This window comes from Hippoglossus stenolepis, chromosome 9 (genome assembly GCF_022539355.2).
Source record: "Hippoglossus stenolepis isolate QCI-W04-F060 chromosome 9, HSTE1.2, whole genome shotgun sequence".
In the NCBI taxonomy this organism is placed as follows: domain Eukaryota; kingdom Metazoa; phylum Chordata; class Actinopteri; order Pleuronectiformes; family Pleuronectidae; genus Hippoglossus; species Hippoglossus stenolepis.
Window position 1 is genome coordinate 2,661,694 of NC_061491.1, and position 17,795 is coordinate 2,679,488.

A 17,795-nucleotide genomic window follows, 5' to 3' on the forward strand; every position below is an offset into this window, starting at 1 on the left:
TAATAGAGTAAGCTTTTGCAGAACTTGACTAATGATTAAGTGTTTTATAGTGTGATATTACATATATAGGAGTTAATAATAATAAATCGTACATCTCCGGCACTATCATATTATCCATGAGGAGTTTTGAAATAATAGTAGGGTAAATCCAGTGGTTGATCTATATGTCTCTGTTGGTTCTCACTCAGCTAACTGAGAACTGATTCATGAATAAATCAATTAACCCATATTAGGCAGATTGATGCAATCAGCTCTGTACAAAGCTGACATCCCCACTAGCTCAACTGTGAACTGTCTTCGTCAGTATTATCATCAGCATTGAACACCTCAGCTGTACAAAGGTGTTCTCCTGTTTTTTTCTTAAACTTACCAATCTCAGGCACAGATAAGGCCACAGTCATGGCCACACAGACGAAGAAAGCAGGCAGCATGATCTGAGAGAAGAGGCCCTTGGTATTCCTCTTGGCACAGTGGTACCTCTTGACAATCAGGCCATGAAACTGACTCAGCTTTAACCACCAACCCTCCAACTTGAAGCTGCCCTGCCCCTCCTGGACTTCTGGCTCTGGGGACGAACGGTTCTCTGCATCTCCTGGAGATGAAGGAAACATCACATGATAAACAAAAATGCCAAAATACTGAAAAGATTCATGCATTCTTCTTCCTTGTCCAAACCTGGATACTACATTACCCGCGGTGTAAGTCAGCAGTTGACAGTTTGGTAGCAGATTTGGGAGTGATATGCTAGTAGAAGCTCACTTCTTACTTACTCCACACCCCCAGATTATTTTAATTAAAAAACTTCTAGTCTTGAGACATTAGTTGTCGTTTTTTGGTATTTTGATTATTATTTGCAGTTTGATTATCAGATTACTAAGACAATCTTATTTGAGCTGTGTGTTGTATTGTTTTACAGCAATGACGTGTTGAAGGTTGGTTTTGTTATGTTGTTGTTGTTTGGTTTGGGTCGGGCCAGCAGCTCAATCAAGGTGACAGAGGATGGGTGAAATGTGCTTTATTAGGTGAAATTTAAGTCGAGTTATTGCATTTATCTGATGTATTTATGCATAAAGATAGAATTGTGAGCTCAGCAGTAACCCAGAATCCTAATTTAATCTTGTGATCACAATGTTGATTGTGGTTTCTTTACTAATCTTTCTGCCTAGCTCACCCTATACCCAGCGGGGCAGGTGGTAGGCTCCAGGCAGGTGAGGCTGAGGTGGTAAATGTCAGTCAGTAGAGCAGAGGGAGAGGAGAGTAGGCAGCTTGCTGTGAGGCTGCAGATTCCAATAGTTTAGTTCTTTTTTTGGCTTAGTATGATTTTCCCATAGTTTATTTAAACTCTTGTTTGTTTTGTTAGTTTTAGTTAATACACAGCAGCAGTTTATCACCTACTCCTGCATAAAGAACTGTTTCTTCAATATCCCCTTTTCAAGTTTTAAGTACCAAACAACATAGTGGCACTACAATCTTGATCATATGATTCAGACTTATTGCGGCAGTGTTCATCCCCTGGAAACACATCAGTTGTGGTCTGTGCCACTAGCAGGCCGTATGTATATTTAGTTGTGTTGTGTGTATTTGTAGCACGTGTTGTCAAATTGATGACGTTTTCTCAGTTTGCTTGTGTTTTGTATAGTTGAAGTAACATTGTGTTGAGCTGTCCTTGTTTTAGTTGATTTCAGTGACATATTTAAACTCCACATTCATTCAGATCAAGGTATTGTGTTGAGATGATCAGAACCAGCCATGCACCACAGGTCCGGGCCAATCGTAAAGTTTGTTTAACCTGAGAGAAAATTCAACAAGTTGTCTCAAATAACATGTACATGACAGCTCTCTTACTGTTACAGAAATATAAATTGTACTGTATCCAAAAGCCCTTGGTTGCAGCTTTCATGAGGCTCAGTGACTAAACTGAAAAGTACATCTACAATCTTGTTGTCTTACCCCTGAGACTGGCAGAGTCGGGCTCTTGGCTGTTCTCAAAGAGCGGACAGTAGTCTCCATAGAAGTCTGCGTAGAGTCCTCCTTCATCCCCCCTCACTGAGCCGATGGACGAGGAGGATTTCAGAGATGACTGGCTCTGGGTCAGCTTGGAACACATCACCAGGTTACTCAGCTCCACCTCCGGCTTCACACTCTCCACTGAGGGTCCAATCTCACCCTGTGTCCCCCCCAGGCCTCCTGAGCCCACTGAGGATTTCCCCACTGAGCTGCCCCCTGGGGAACCCTTCATGTCTGCTCATTGACAAAGACGGAGAAGGAGAAGGTTATTGTCTCAGCTTGGAGCCACAGATTGAACTTTAAACTAGAAGGTGTTGAGCTGCTCGGAGCTCTCACCAGCGTCACTGTTTTCCAGAGACTGGTCCTCCTCAGACACTTTGAGGAAGACCTCCTCCAGGGTGGTGTCCATCACCCCCAAACTGGTCAGGGCCAGGCTGTCCAAACTCTGCTCCAAAGCCTGGAGGCACCAACAGCAGAGGAGAAACACACATGACTGTACAGTGGATTAATGACAAATTGGCAATGCATCCCACTAACTATACAGGGATTGGTAAAATGGCTTGTAAACCCTTTCAGAATTAATTGTCACATAGCCCTGGTAGTAACATGTCTTTGCCATTTAGAAAATGGCCTTTTTAGTAGCTCTTTTAATAACTGCTTTTACTGTTTATCAAGTAACAGAATACCGTACACAGGACAAGAGGTTTGTGTGTGTGTGTGTGTGTGTGTGTGTGTGTGTGTGTGTGTGTACCTGGAACAGCCTCTCGAAACAGCCCTTCTTCACAGCCTCGGAGGGCAGTACATAGGACAGCTCAGTGTTGGAATCAGACACCAGCAGGCAGGAAGCAACAAACTGCCGAATAAACTGGGTGACCCGGGCCTCTGAGCAAGGTGACAGAGAGGAGGACGGAGACAGAGACGAAGGAGGCAGCTGCTGGCTGCCCTGGCCTGAAGGGTGAAAGGAAAACAGGCATGGAGATGAATGGAGGGATGGAGCAGTAGAGGACGGGATGATTAAAGAGACATGGCAAAGAGTGAGACGTGATGAACTCAAACACAAAAAAACGCAGAGGGCTAAAACGTTTCAAGGACACTGTCAATGACATTTCCTGCTACTAGTTTGACACTAAATCTGTCGATAATTTATGGCCGATTTAGCTAAAAAAATGGCAGAAAATCTGCACATAAAAGCGCATGTTCACACACCTGGGCCTTCGCTCTGCTTTTTGACCAGCGTCAGTTTGTATCCGTCTCCGTAGGTGCTCTTCAGGAAGAGCGGTGAGCCGCAGCACTTGAGCTTCCCATGTGAGATGATGGCAATGCGGTCTCCCAGAAGGTCTGCCTCGTCCATGTGGTGGGTGGACAGCAGAATTGTGCGACCTGATGCAGAGGTACAACACACTCTCATTACACACATAAAGAAGCTGGTTTGCACTGCAATTATCAAACCAGAAATCACAAGTAAGGACAAAAAGGACAGGAAATAAATCTGAGGAAATACATCTGCAACATTGATGGGAAACTGAATCCAGAAGGAAATCAATACAATTCAAGAATATTTTTCACTTTATGCAAGGACACTGAACATCTTAAGGTCCAGAGACGGCTCGCGAGACCAAACGGAGAACGTAACAACTGTATCCATGTCACGTCTTGAGAGTTTAAAACAGAGTTTGGAAGTTTTTCTTTGAGTCTGCAGAAAAAGTTTCCAGGCAGAAGAGTAAGCCAAGGAATTCTTTGATGTGCAAAAGGTCCCATATTAATGAAGGATATGCTTTAAAACAGCAGATACCTGCATTTTTTTGCATCAATTTGCATCTAAAAGTGTTTTTCTTTTCCTCAGAACAACCTTAAACTGCAACTTGAACAGCTGTTTATGATGCAAGGCACTGAGCTGCCACTCACCCTGTTTGTACTTGAGGATGAGGTCCCAGATGGCCCTGCGGGCATAAGGGTCCACCCCCGCTGTGGGTTCGTCCAGGATGACGGCCCTGGAGCCGCCAACGAAGGCAATGGCCACAGACAACTTCCTCTTCATCCCACCGGACAAAGTCTGCACCAAGCTGTGGCGCTTGTTTGATAGCTCCAGGTCGACAATCATCCTGGAGACACACGCAAACACAGACAAACAAACACACAAGTTGTTACTTGCTGTACATTTTTTAAGGTCTCAACCTCACTATGTAAGAGATGATGTTTGTTATGATTTGAATTGTAGTGGTTTAACAACCCATAGTGTCTATCACTAACATTATACAGTCGCCAGTCGTAACTAGTTATCTACACTAAACAGGTAATGCAATAAACTGATTATTATGTATATTTTCACAGCATTAGTTCCATTAAGTTTTGTTTAACATAAACATTTTCATATTGTTTCACAATAAGAACCTCCAGGAGTAAGAGGAAGGGAACTATTAAGCTACTGGAAGATCTTCAATGAGAAACATGTGTTGAGATTAACTGACAGAGGCTTAATGCTACAAATGCAGAAAATGCTGAGGTGGAACTATAGAATATTACAAGTGTATAAAATCAGTATTTGAGCTAGAGAAGAGAATCTGAGAGCAGCAGAGAGGCGAGTATGACCCGTGTCTGTTGTTGAACTCATGTAATTGGTGTTTTGGGAAATGTGCATTATACTAAACTAAAGGACACAGATAAAGGTGGAAGACTAGGGAACAGAAATAAGGAGCCTGCTCCAAATAAAGGCCTTGACCTCTATTTGAAAAAGTAAATACCTATAAATACCTTGATGTTAAACTCATAAGACCCAAACATAGGTGTCATTTACAGGAAAGGACTACAACTATTACACTTTTACACTATGACACAAAGATCCTTATTTTCCTCTATTGTTCAACTCTGGAGACTCTCAACCCTCTGTGTTATTGTTATCATTTGTTATGTTTTTCTTTTATATTTTAGCAATAGACGATTAGAAAATACAACAAAGTGAATAAGAGGTAGCAGGTAACTCTTTTAAAGACGGGGCCAACCTGAAGATCTTTCACCCATTCTACCTTCCAGAGGAGCAGGGAGCTATGAAATATGTCTGATGTGTCTGGTTATGTGAGGTGCTTGACAACCTTTATTTGTTATGCATTGTATTTGTCTGATTGGCGCAGACAGACATTGAATAAACTTATACTGACTTGTCCATCTCCTTGCGTATGTCTTCTTCAGCCATGCCTTTGAGTCTGGAGTAGAACCACAGGTGCTCCTCCACGCTCAGCTTGTCAAACAAGACGTTGTGCTGCGGACACATGCCCAGGTTCTGGCGAATACGCTCCATCTCCGTGCGGATGTCATGACCATATATCGTTGCAGAGCCAGAAGTGGGCGGGAACAAGCCTGTAAGGATGGACCTATGGCAATTCCATGTGAGGGTCAGTGGATGAAGCAATAGTGAAATAGTCAGAGACAATTCAAGCCATTATTTGTATGTTGTGCACAATAGTACATTGGATCTTGTGAAACTTATTTTATGCTTTTGGTCTGGATGAGTTGATTAATCTGCTTGATACACATGTTGAAATATAACTGTCAAGCTAAAGACTTTGTAGTTTTTCATGAACAGCTGACAGACCAATCATCATTCAAGGATGATACACTGTGGATCTCCAGGGGTCCAGGCAAACAAATGACATTTACTCGTGTTAATGAAACTAGTGAACTGTTTAACTGTTAACTGAAGATAAGAATTTTGACAGATGAATACAATATTTATCAGTTAAAAGACATCCTGGGTTGTCATTTGAGTGAGTATTTTCTGCCCCAGGTCTCACAGTTAACAGACTGTCACTAAACTATCCCCACAACATACGTGTGTAATGCCCAGGGCTCCCTGCCTGTGGAGGATAGTAAAAACTTTATAGATACTCTGAGGGTGCACAGGACCACTGGAGCGGGAAGATTTCTTCCCATGTTGCTGATGGCTACTCTGACAATGACAGACGCACCGATTTTAGTTTGTTGCCTGAGCGATTGATGGGCTTTGTTTTCTGTATATGAGCCACTAGTATCCAGGGACGTTACTTCCTATGTCTGTAAGTGCTCAGGTACTGACTGTCTGGAAATGTTAATCTACCAGTGTCCTGTAATTACCACAGGTGGCTGTAGAGGACATTTTTGCTGGTCAGCAAACGTTACGTAGTTGTGCTTTAATTTACCCAGCTTTGTGCCACTCAGTGTTAATACTAATTTTAACTATCTTATTGTCTCCAGTTGTTTTTTATTTCTGCAAATTTCATGCTATATGAAATGGCCTGTTCCAATTAAAACAGTATACATTTTAAATGGTGTCTCATCAAAAACATCACTATCAGCTTGACCTTTTGAATTCATTTGAATGACCTGTGTGTCATTCAAACTTTGTTTAAACTTGATTTTTGTAAAAAAAGAGACAGATTTTAATTGGATTGGGTGGTAGTAGCTGTTTACCACCCAATCCAATTAAAATCCAATCACCAGTACAGGAATCTTTGATGATTGTATTGACAGATTTTATGTGACACTAAAGGCCGTAGTGTAATTCCTTTGTGTTGGGTGGGGTGGTATCTTCTGTACTCAATAAAAAGTCTTTAACATATCAGTATTTCATCTGAGCACTGATCTTCAGTGCTCACTGTAACTATCACACACATGCACATGTAAACACACACTAGTCCCGCTCACATGGTTGTGGTCTTGCCAGCACCATTGTGTCCCAGGAAGGAGACCACCTGGTTTTCATGGAGGTTGAGGCTGAGTTTGTTCAGGGCCAGTTTGTTGCCGGTCTTGTAAACCTTGGTGAGTTTGTCTATGCACACCACCAAGGGCAGGTGGCTCGGCTCCTCCTCTATGCCCCGCATCTCCTCTGTGGTAACAAAGAAAAAAGGAGATAGATTACATGAAAAGAAATACTCTGTTACTCTCATTTACTTCTTTTCTTAACTCTCTCTCTCTCACCTGTTCATTTTGGGGTCACATACATACCAACTTTATTCCGTTTTTTAAGTATTGAGTCTGGTGCAGTCAGTGTAACTTGAGTAATTAATGCTACATGACTCAGAAATATAGCCTAGAACTACAACTTGACAATAATCTAAAGTCTAAAATATTCAGAAATGTCAAAGATCCTTATTATGATAAAGACATAGAGTACACCGTAGATGTTGTGTCATTCCTGTAAGGTTCTCAGTCACTCCGGTGTTGTCCACCCACCACATGGACGAAACAGACCTTCCAGTGTCCATCATCATTTTTTGACTTTCAATAATAATAGCAAGAGTATAAGGATTTGTCATTAGGATCATACACAAAATTCTAATGTTACAATATTTTCTCTTTGACTTCTCTCTCTCCATGCAGACAGTGCTGTACACATGTAGATGAATTGGATTTGGTTAATCATGGTGCCTGACACTCTGATAACCCACAGAACTCACTGTGAATTGTTTTCTTGAATTCTTGTAATTGAATTGTCCCTCCAATATCTGCTGACAAATATGTGCGGTTTTTCCACAGTAACAAGGACGCACTGTTTCTGGAAAGACATTTTGCTGTTGATTTACTTGCCTGTCACTTTTCAATGCTGCAAGCACCACAAACTAAATCATATTCACCTTAAGCTAGCCCTTCTGTTTTCAGTCATTTTGCTAAGCTAAATTAAACTGGTTGTGGCTTCATATTTAATAGACATGTTTTATATAAGAAAGCAAATAACCCTATTTGACAAAATGTCTGGTTGGCTAAATCTATGGGTTTTGATCTAGACAAAATAAATGAACAATTTGTTTGATTTATGGAAGTTAAACAAGGAATTAAAATCAGAAGTGAGTGTGTGTGTGTCAATCACAATAATACTTAGGAAAGGGAATTTACTGTTTCGTGTGCGTAATCAGTATGAGACCACCAGAACATTTACAGACAGTAAGTAAGTCATTACTGTGACATGAATAATAAAACGTGTCCAAGTTGATGAGTTGGTTTAGATATTGTCCATACCAGTTCTCCGCTGGTCCATCGCACAAGCCTGGTCCTCCTCCATCACACTGAGCCTGGCAGCCCCCCCTCCACACCATGGCCAATCCCAGGTCTCAACGCGGCCACTGCCTGACCAATAGGACCTCTGCAGGGGGAAGTACCATGGGCGGGGCAGCCCATACATTCCTATAAGAGAGCAAAAACACTTAGTGTTTGCCAATAGGAATTCTATGTAAATTATTGAGTGGGAATTCAGAGGATGGTGATTTCATACCTGGATGCACAGCCTCAATGTACCAGGTTAGAACACCATACACACTGGCATCGATGATGAGCATCATCATGGACAGACCCAGGTTAAAGTCATCGCCTTCTACTGGTGACTGGCTAATGGTCCGCCACTGGATGCCAACACCTGCTACCTCATATAGTGCAAAATACTTGGAGCCAAGACCAAAGGCTGTGGTGGACATCAGAGACTGGAGGAGACGGGGAAGCAAGAATTTATTCATATAAGTATCATTTGGGTTACTTCTGGGAGCAGATTTTATGATCTAAGCCCAAATTAGTTAGATTCAAATAAAAAGTTGAAAATAGAGAAGAGGACTTACAGCGATGCACTTCTCAAAGGCAGTGATCTTATCATGGGCCACCTCCTCCCTAATGGCCACATACATGTAGGGCACATAGCTGAGGAAGTAGATGATTCCTCCGCAGGCTGAAGCCAGCTTGGCCTTAGAGTAGATTACTGATACCAAAAAACTGGAAAACAAATGGAAGTTACATGAGTTTCTTTACTGCTCAGTAGTTTTCATGTAATAACATATTCAATCAATCTGTGGGCAGCAGTGGCTAAGGAGGTAGAGTCTGCACGCCAAAGTGTCCTTGAACCCTAAATTAACCCTGACGGCTGTTCTGACGTCAATGTGTGAGTGATGATAAAAAAAAAGCACAGCATATAGAAGCATAGCAGTGAATATGGCTTCCAGTGTAAAGCACTTTTAGTGGTGATACACCAGGAAAAGTGCTATATAATACAGACCATTCACCATTCAATCTAATCACTCCTAGACACAGTGAAGTATTTAAACAAAAAGTACTAATAATCTGTTCTGATACTATTTTCTGTGTTTTTTTTTATTTCAACTGAGCAATAACAGACTGATAATAAATAAATAAAATATGATATAAATATATATATAAATAAAAATAATCATAAATGTCCTTTTGCGTAAAATGCTGTAACTAAAATACTAACACTCTTTTACAGCCTTATTTCTGATTCAATATGCACTGTAGTAAGCTGGGAACTTTAATGGCTGGTCTGCACTTATACGACCCAGTTTCAAGCAATGCAGTTGTTTACACAGGCTGCATATAAGCAGCTCATGTTTAAGCATATTTTCAATTTTCTTTATCTCAGTTAATGTGCATTGCGTTGTTGTGGTGCTAAATTGCAGGCGACCTCGACATAACAGTGTCCCTGAACACACCCTGTGATGGTGGACTGAGGCTGCTGCTGCTCTGCTCGTGTCTTGCTTTTACTGGGAGGGCTGTGTTGACATTGACCATGCATACATGCAGCAGGTCAGTAATCAGCAGCTTTTAGAACCATTGCTGTTATTATTTGAACAATATTACTGAAAACAATATGCACTTAGAGTGCCGTGAGCGCAGTGTCTCCTATATTTGTCTGAACTGTGCAGTCAGTTGTTGAGCTGTTTAGAGGAGGTCGGAGATCTCACCAGAACATGATAGTGGCCACAGCGTAGATAGTGAGGAAGAGCCAGATGATGAAGGGGTTACTGTGGAGCAACACCCGGCCATACTTCAAGATGGCTGTCAGAGCAGTGACAGAGATGGACAGCTGGACAAAGCCGGTGATGAACCAAGCCACCCAGTGGACTGCATTGTTCAGACCCATCATCTTCATCACCTGAGAAAGTGGCATGATGGTTACACAATTTGTAACTGTACTTTGCAGCCTCGTTAACGAATAGTCTTGTGTGTGTTTGTGTGTGTCTGCATATTGATATAATATTAAGAAGTCGTGTTCTGGGAGGAACCATTGTGATACAACACACCAAACATGCTGATGATAGATGATAGATGATAGTAGTCTTGTCATGGTCTCACCTCTTTGAGCCGGTGCTCCTTCTCAGCCACAATATGCTGAATCATCATGGCTACTGAGTAAACCCAGGAGATCACCATGCACAGAGGCATCATGTGCTCAATCACAAACAGAAAACTGGAAAAAGAACGCACACACACACACACACACACACACACACACACACACACACACACACACACACACACACACACACACACAGCACAGGGAGTCAAGTAAAGACCAGATACACAAAAATACAGTCTTAACCAACACTACATACCAATTGCAAAGGATCTTCAGAGTGTCTTAACATAATTTTCAAATATGAAGGATATCATTTTTATGAAATAGTGTTTCATACCGCATATTATATATATATTATATGACACTTATTATATCATTATATTGATTAATTTTAATAACATAAAACATAACATATTGAATTTCTAATATCCAATTTTTCCATCTCTACTTAATGTACTAATTACTTGCTACTGCCATTTTCGTTGTCAACATTGACCTTAACAGGACAACAGAAACCAGAACATCACAAGTACAACATGACACAAAGCACATTTCTCACTCGTCTCTGGTGTAACATGGGTAGGGGAACATCTGAACATAGTTGCCAGGCTCCACCACATCATGGCCCACAAATGTGTTGATGATGGCTCTCTCTATCATATCTGGAGGAGAGAGAGAGAGAGAGAGAGAGAGAGAGAGAGAGAGAGAGAGAGAGAGAGAGAGAGAGAGAGAAGAGGAGAGAAAGTAACAATAAGACAATGCTGAAGTAATTGTAATACCTATATTTAAGGGTATGTATTCTGTAATCTGTAGCGTAATACATATTAAAATTAACCCTCAAAATTCTTTACCACTATCATGCTTATGTTAGAGTATGAGGATGGAGCAGACATCTTTATCTTTATCAGACATCCGCAATTATTTCCAAGCAGGCAAATCTAGACTGAATTAAGCTTAAAAAAAAAAATAATAATAACAGAAATAAACAATATTTAAAAAACAGGACTGTATAACTTCTACCTTCTTAGTACATATGGCAGTGAGGTGAAATTAGTCGGCAGATGGTTAGGGATCATTATGAGACACTATGGTGCATGGAAAATATGATAACCCTAACTTTTCTAATCCAAATGTGAATCTAACTATAATCTACGATTACCAAACTGTAATTGTGTGTCAAGACAGGGAGTCCATGTCCTCGGCACATAGAGCATCATGTGACTGTGCTCTACACCTCACTGACAGGTTCATGAAAATAGGCCCTGCTGTGTCAGATGAGCATCTTCTCTGCTCTTTGCTCTTAAATAAAAGTTAACTTACAGTGAGAAAGTGCTTTTGTTGCAGCTTGTATGGCATCATCACAGGTGAGCTCACTTCACAGTGCACAGTAGTAAGCACTTTACCAGAATAAATCCTCTTCTAAGTAAAACAAATTACACAAGGCGTTTGACACCACAGTCTGTCTCCCCTGGGGACCTGTGTCTGGGTCTTGATCTATAGCACCGAGTACTGCTATCTGCACACTGCACTAAAATGTAGCTTATGTATCAAGTCATTACTACAGTCTACATCATGGACATGCAGTCTGTTCAGCCCTCGGGAACTGCTGGATTTCAGTCACTTACCTTGGATCCAAACAAAACCGTAGAGAAAATAGAATTTCCCCCCAGTGTTGGGCCCGGGACGCCAGTAGGCCCGTCTGATTTCATTGGTCTTTTCTGTAAAGCTGGAGTTCTGTCTGATTTTGTACAAAACATGAGGGGGCAGCGAGCCATCTTTGTTTGTCTGGAAAATCACACCTGACAAGAAAAAGAACATATACCAAGTCAATTTCGTCCTGGCTTTGGTCCAGCGAACCAACATCATACTCTAGGTTCACCACTGTACCGTGCATAGTCTGCACTAGTGAATAAAGGGTCTGTTCTTTCTAATTATTCTATTACTTTGTAGATTGTCAACTAAGGAGGCTGTCGTCCCATTAATAATGACCTCAGAGGTTGTGCAAACACTTTATTACCACCCATAGTTCAATTTAATGTTTCATTGTCAAGTAACATCTACTGATCATAACTCTTTACAGCAAATGCCTCAAAACGACATCTGTTTGCGTTCAAGTGACAAAATCCTGTAGCAGCCGCAGGAAATATGACTGGAACACTTTACAACATCCAGGGGAAATAACCACCGGACTCCAATATGATAAACTGCCATTTGTTTCCTGTTTCAAACTGACTTGTCAAGGTTTTATCTTTTAACCATGACTATGTGTGTTTATTTTTGTGACCATGACTACAAAGGTCCTGTAATCTTCCTCTAATTCTTGCTAGGATATATGATAAAAGGGTTGGATATCCATTTATTTAACAGTGATCTCCTGCTGCTGGTGGAGGATTTAATTAGGTAAATGGTCCTGTGGGTCAAATCAGAGGTTGGTGGACTTGATGCAGCTGAGGTGAGATGATCAAAACATGAAACAGACAGATGACCCACTGGCAAACACAGACACGTTGTCCTGGTAGGCCTGGTTCAGGGTGTAGTTGACGATGCTGTCCTCATCTGGAAAGCCCTTGAAGACATCCACGCTGACCTGAGAGCCCAGAGCAAACAATCAAATAATGTTCCACAGCAGAAATGGATTCTGGTAAGAAACTCAGCACCAAGATAGGCCATCAGACTCGATTCCTGCAACACTGGTATGTTTACAGGGGCTCAGCAGAGAAGTGTTCTTCTCCAACTGAATCTCTGAGCAAGTCAACACATATTATCGTTGGCCAACAGTATTATACTCATATTCATTGAGGCACAGACAGAAGTGGAGGAGTCTCAGCAATCTTTAAATTTGACCTATCAATCAACCTTTGACATAAACCGGATACTGTTCAATAAAACAAAAGTTATATAAAATCGGCTATTAAGACAATACCTTTCGAATACTGGATACAGTATAAAGATCCTTCAACTGTCACTGTTTAGGCTTGGCATCATTTCTAGTGGGTTGGCTTTTAACAACTGATATATAAATATGAGTTAGTTTGATCTCACCGCTCTCTTGCTGTCTTACTAGTGTTCATGAACTCCAAGCAGCAGCAGGTGATGTTCAGGTGTTGCAGCTGACTCAGGCATGTGAGGCATGTCCTCTGCATGTAGCTGATACTTTATTGTTTGTTGCGATGCTAAATCCACTAAAGTTAAGTTACATCAATTTGTTGGGAACCATTGCTCACTACACACTGCACTGACCTTAGACATAAAGTTTGTCCAGCCACAGGCAGCGTTGTCGATGGTGTCCAGCTGCTCCAGCAGGGTGGAGGTATTAGGAAGACTGTAGTTCCCTTCAATCAGACTCTGCATCAGTTCACTGTCTGTGCCATTCAACAGCTCCGGGTGCAGCTGGAGCTCTGAGGACAGCTGGGGAGTAAGAGAGAGGCAGAGAGATGATAAGTGGAGCCTAACGTGTTTACCAACAGATTAATTTAATGAAAGAATACAAAAGCACAAATGGCTTTTCACATCCTGATAATACAGAACAATTAGTTATGTCAAAGATGACTTGTATGTAAGTGTACCTGATGCAGCCACACCAGGTGACTGTGCAGACGACCCTCCTCCAGAAAGGTCCTGAGCTGGGCGGAGATGTTCAGCCACACCCGGGTGTAGTGTGTCACATTCCCAACAAATGCAAATGTTTCATTTGCCTGAGTGAAGAAAGATATCATTTTCTTTCATTAGTTCTCCCTGCATTTGGTTTTTACTCCTTCCTTTCACCACTTCTTCAATCCATCTCTCACCCTGCAACCCTCTCTGCTATCTCATTGGTTTAAGCCCAATTGCACAGATAAGAGATCTACTGTTTATACCTTAGCTTCTGCCAATAATCTGTAACTAACAGATGCTGGATGCTTGAGATCATTTTGGAGTGTTGAGGCCAGCAGCCATACAAGCTGTAGAGCCAGGTGGCTCTGTGCGACTGTTCATGATTAATGTTTTGTGTACGGAAAACAAAAGCCATTAAAGGTTTACGTTATGATAAATGTCTCCCTGACCTCACATAATTCATACTGGGAGTGTCATCCTCTCTGCCCATGCAGCACTATCAAGAGTAAACTATTGTTAGTCCACCTCTGAGTACTTTCTGTCTTCACTACTGTCTTTGTCTCTCAATTATTCCATTAGTTCAAACTGTCAGGTAATAGAGGATTGTTTATTCATTTATTTGATAGTGACAGTGCTCATTAATCAACAGACCAAATGAGTCAGAGTTAGATGTATAAGCAAATTTTCATCTGTTGTCCCTAGCCAGTTTTGAGATGGCAATCTGACATATCTAATATAATTACAAATATCTATGTATAATTGTGCATTATACATACCACCCAAACTAACTGTACAAAAGATCCATGATTAATACACTACAGCTGCAGTGCAGTTTCCACCTATATAAACAAAATGTCAAGATCCATATAAGGTCAACGTGAACTGCACCAAAATCTAATCAGTTCATCTCCAAGTGACCATTAATAAAAATAAAGACATTACCTCAAGCTAAACTTAATATATCATGTTCAAGACTCAAGGATTGACTGATTTGATGTTTGACAACATCAAATCAGTCAATCCTTGAGTCTAAGTGAATGTTTGTAGCAAACTTGAAGAAATTCCTTCTAGGCGTTGTTAAGATTTTGCATTCACAAGAGTGGGACAGACAACCTGAAAACAACATGTCTCAGTCCACTCCGTGTCTCTGGCGTTGAGGCATAGCAATGCAACACCTTGAAAAAATACAAAGCCACTAAAACACTGTAAAGTTAAACACATAAATCAAAGGTGGAACGATTACACATTATCACAAGTTTGGTTTGTTTTAAGCTATATCTTAAGTTTGTATTTAAAGATTAGATAATTAATACTGTTTCTTAAGTGAACGGGTCAATTATTCCAATAGTTGGTGGCTTTAACTGTGACGACTGTTTGCTGTTACTTGCTACTTCAGTACTATACAACACACAGTTCCCCCTGTTATTGCCCTTCTTGCCCTGTCACTACTGACTCAGCAGGGCAGGTAAAGCCCATGTAAAACCTTTAAAACAAGGTCGGGATCAGTAACATCAAGCACAGTAGTTTCCTAAAAATCCAGTCAATGTAGTGTATTGGGGACTAATCTCAGCAGTGGATAATACACATTTGGTTTCTGGTCAGTGTGTGTGGGATTGAGTAAAAAATAAACAGCATTGTTGGGTTAATGGTGATGAAGGAATGTTTCAATGAAGTGGCTCATAGACCTATTTTCAACAGTGGTTTAGCTGATTTAAGAAAAAAAAAGTCTCGGGCCTAATTCATGCTTCAGTTTTCCTTTAGTCAAACATTTTTGGTGAAAGAAATCTGGTGATGTAGAGACTATTTACTAAAGTAGTTGGCGAACAGCTGACAGAGTTGAATTAACACGCTAATGAGAAGTGAACACTCTGGTCAAAGAAGCACTGATGCCTGTCTCATAACTACAACAGAGTATTAGAGCCATGTTGAGGAAAAGAGATCCTGAGAATTTAGATGTGATATTACAAGGGAAAAAAAGCAGCACAAAGAGAATGAAGTCATAGTTTCTGTCTACGAGTCATTTTACAGGGTTAAAATCAGAGAATCAGCGTGTGTACATTTTAGGAATATGTAGCATCTTGTTGAGTTATACTTCAGGACAGGTCTGACTACTCTTTTGTCACATTACCACCACATAATCACAAGTATCATATAAGATAATATAAGAAACTGAGACCAAGGAACTTTCCTCTAGCGGCGGAGGAAATGTTTGGTTGTGGTCGACTGTATATCATTTGTTTCATCTGCATGACATTCAAGTGGTTTCATAGTTTAAAAATGAGATTGACTCAAGTTTTACATTAAGAAGAGTGAAACTCCGGAGAACAGTTTTTTTTTTCTTTATTCTCGTAAAGTTACAACTTTATTCTTGTAAATCTACTCCTTTTTTTCCTTTTAATATTACAAGTTCCTTCTCAATTACACCTTTTCCCCCTTAATATTACAACTTTATTCTCAAACCTGAGAATTGTTTTTCTTCAACATGGCCCTAATTCTCCATTGTACAGTATGTAAACCTGAGCAGTATATAATCCCACACAGCATGTTCACACTTCCATTTCCTTACAAGGTCAGCACCATCAAGATGGCTTCCTATAAATCCACAGCACATACTTGAGAATCAAAGTTCACTTATTTTGGCTCCATGAGCAAATCTACTAATTCCAGTTAGATGATAGATTTGATATATTTTGCTGTTTAACAGCAGGTGGGACCAGGCCTTTATCCATTTAAGCTGCATTACTCTGTTTATTCTTGACTTTGGACAAATGCACTTTACGTCAAGTCCAATTACTTGTTTGCAACCTCCTCACATGATAATTGCAGAAGACTGTTAGATACTTTTGAAAGCTATTAAACGGAACTTGGGATGAAATTGTTTATCAATTCGGTGACTCTGTCTAGAGTAATGAACATATCATTTTCAGTTTGTGATTGCTCTTAGCTCTACAGATCTTTCTAGCAATACTTAACTCATAGCTTTAACTTATACAGCTCTAATAAACTCAGAGCACATAACACAACCTGCAAGCACCTAATGGAAGACACAGTAAATGAACCATAGTGTCAGAATAACTCAACATGGGATAGAGTGAAAGAGCTGTCATCATACACCAAGAACAAAGGCAGTTGTGTGTACTTACCTTCTGAATCACTTTATCCACCTGAGAGCCGATGGGGGAGTAGAGGATCTTGGGATTTGTAGTCATCAAATGAACCAGTAAGCCCAGATTCCTTTGTTCTTTGCTGGTGAATCCCAAAGAACTCATGTTGCCCTGCTTCAAAGCCTCTGGCTCAATGATCCTGCAACACGAGCCATTGAAGCCATCACAAGTTGATCATATTAATCGTATCTCACTGCTCCCAGTACACATTTTTCACGCCTAACAACTGCATTATCTGAATTCTTATTATTAGTTTCCTTTTTAATGTTGAATCTAATGTAAATATGATAAATATACAAAAAGGTGAGGACTGAGTATTGTTTAAGACACTGAATGCCACATAAATGCAGAGCATAAACATCAGAGAATAATTCCCAAAATATATTTTTTTGAAGTTTTACATCATTTGAATCTGTTGTTATAAAGTAAAAGGATAAAATGTGGGAACACAATGACATTTCAGAGTCATCTTACATCTTATCTGAGTAATCTCAACTCTAGAAATCTATGTGCAGGTCAAATTGACAGAGAAAAAACATGTGAAATATTAGTAAAGATTCCTTGTTTTGTATGATCAGTAAAAGCTCAAATTTCAATTCTATTCAATTTTATTTGTAGAGCGTCAAATGATAATATACATTATCTCAAGGCACTCACCAAATTAACTGATATTTCTAACCGACAGTTTCGAAAATCATTTGTAATATTCTTATTGTTGTTTTCACCCATGTCTGTTTGTTTTTGTGTGTTTGTTCCCAGGAAACTTTGTGGAAGGACGGGACATGGGCCAAGAGAGAACCAATTAGATTATGGTGCACAAAAGGGGCAAAGGGATTTTTCTGAACATTGTGTGCATATTGGACATTTACACCAATCTCCCAGGGAATAATTCATGGATCTTGAGTACAAAATGGGATGGCTTA

The 17,795-nt window shown here is 40.4% G+C and overlaps 1 protein-coding gene across 3 annotated transcripts in view; it reads right to left on the reverse strand.

Annotated features, from left to right (window-relative positions):
• Nucleotides 1-17,795, reverse strand: part of abca2 (ATP-binding cassette, sub-family A (ABC1), member 2) — a 72,051-nt gene that overhangs the window by 14,730 nt on the left and 39,526 nt on the right. For all 3 annotated transcript variants that reach the window (XM_047341276.1, XM_047341277.1, XM_047341275.1), the window contains 19 exons: nucleotides 16,852-17,011; nucleotides 13,681-13,809; nucleotides 13,355-13,522; nucleotides 12,605-12,701; nucleotides 11,740-11,913; nucleotides 10,674-10,776; nucleotides 10,111-10,225; nucleotides 9,720-9,910; nucleotides 8,586-8,736; nucleotides 8,249-8,453; nucleotides 7,996-8,160; nucleotides 6,685-6,865; nucleotides 5,163-5,375; nucleotides 3,913-4,109; nucleotides 3,214-3,387; nucleotides 2,759-2,955; nucleotides 2,344-2,464; nucleotides 1,951-2,241; nucleotides 371-592 (listed from right to left, as the gene is read on the reverse strand). In XM_047341276.1, coding sequence (XP_047197232.1) covers nucleotides 371-592; nucleotides 1,951-2,241; nucleotides 2,344-2,464; nucleotides 2,759-2,955; nucleotides 3,214-3,387; nucleotides 3,913-4,109; nucleotides 5,163-5,375; nucleotides 6,685-6,865; nucleotides 7,996-8,160; nucleotides 8,249-8,453; nucleotides 8,586-8,736; nucleotides 9,720-9,910; nucleotides 10,111-10,225; nucleotides 10,674-10,776; nucleotides 11,740-11,913; nucleotides 12,605-12,701; nucleotides 13,355-13,522; nucleotides 13,681-13,809; nucleotides 16,852-17,011 — 3,254 coding nt within the window. The remainder of the gene's footprint in view (nucleotides 1-370; nucleotides 593-1,950; nucleotides 2,242-2,343; nucleotides 2,465-2,758; nucleotides 2,956-3,213; nucleotides 3,388-3,912; nucleotides 4,110-5,162; nucleotides 5,376-6,684; nucleotides 6,866-7,995; nucleotides 8,161-8,248; nucleotides 8,454-8,585; nucleotides 8,737-9,719; nucleotides 9,911-10,110; nucleotides 10,226-10,673; nucleotides 10,777-11,739; nucleotides 11,914-12,604; nucleotides 12,702-13,354; nucleotides 13,523-13,680; nucleotides 13,810-16,851; nucleotides 17,012-17,795) is intronic.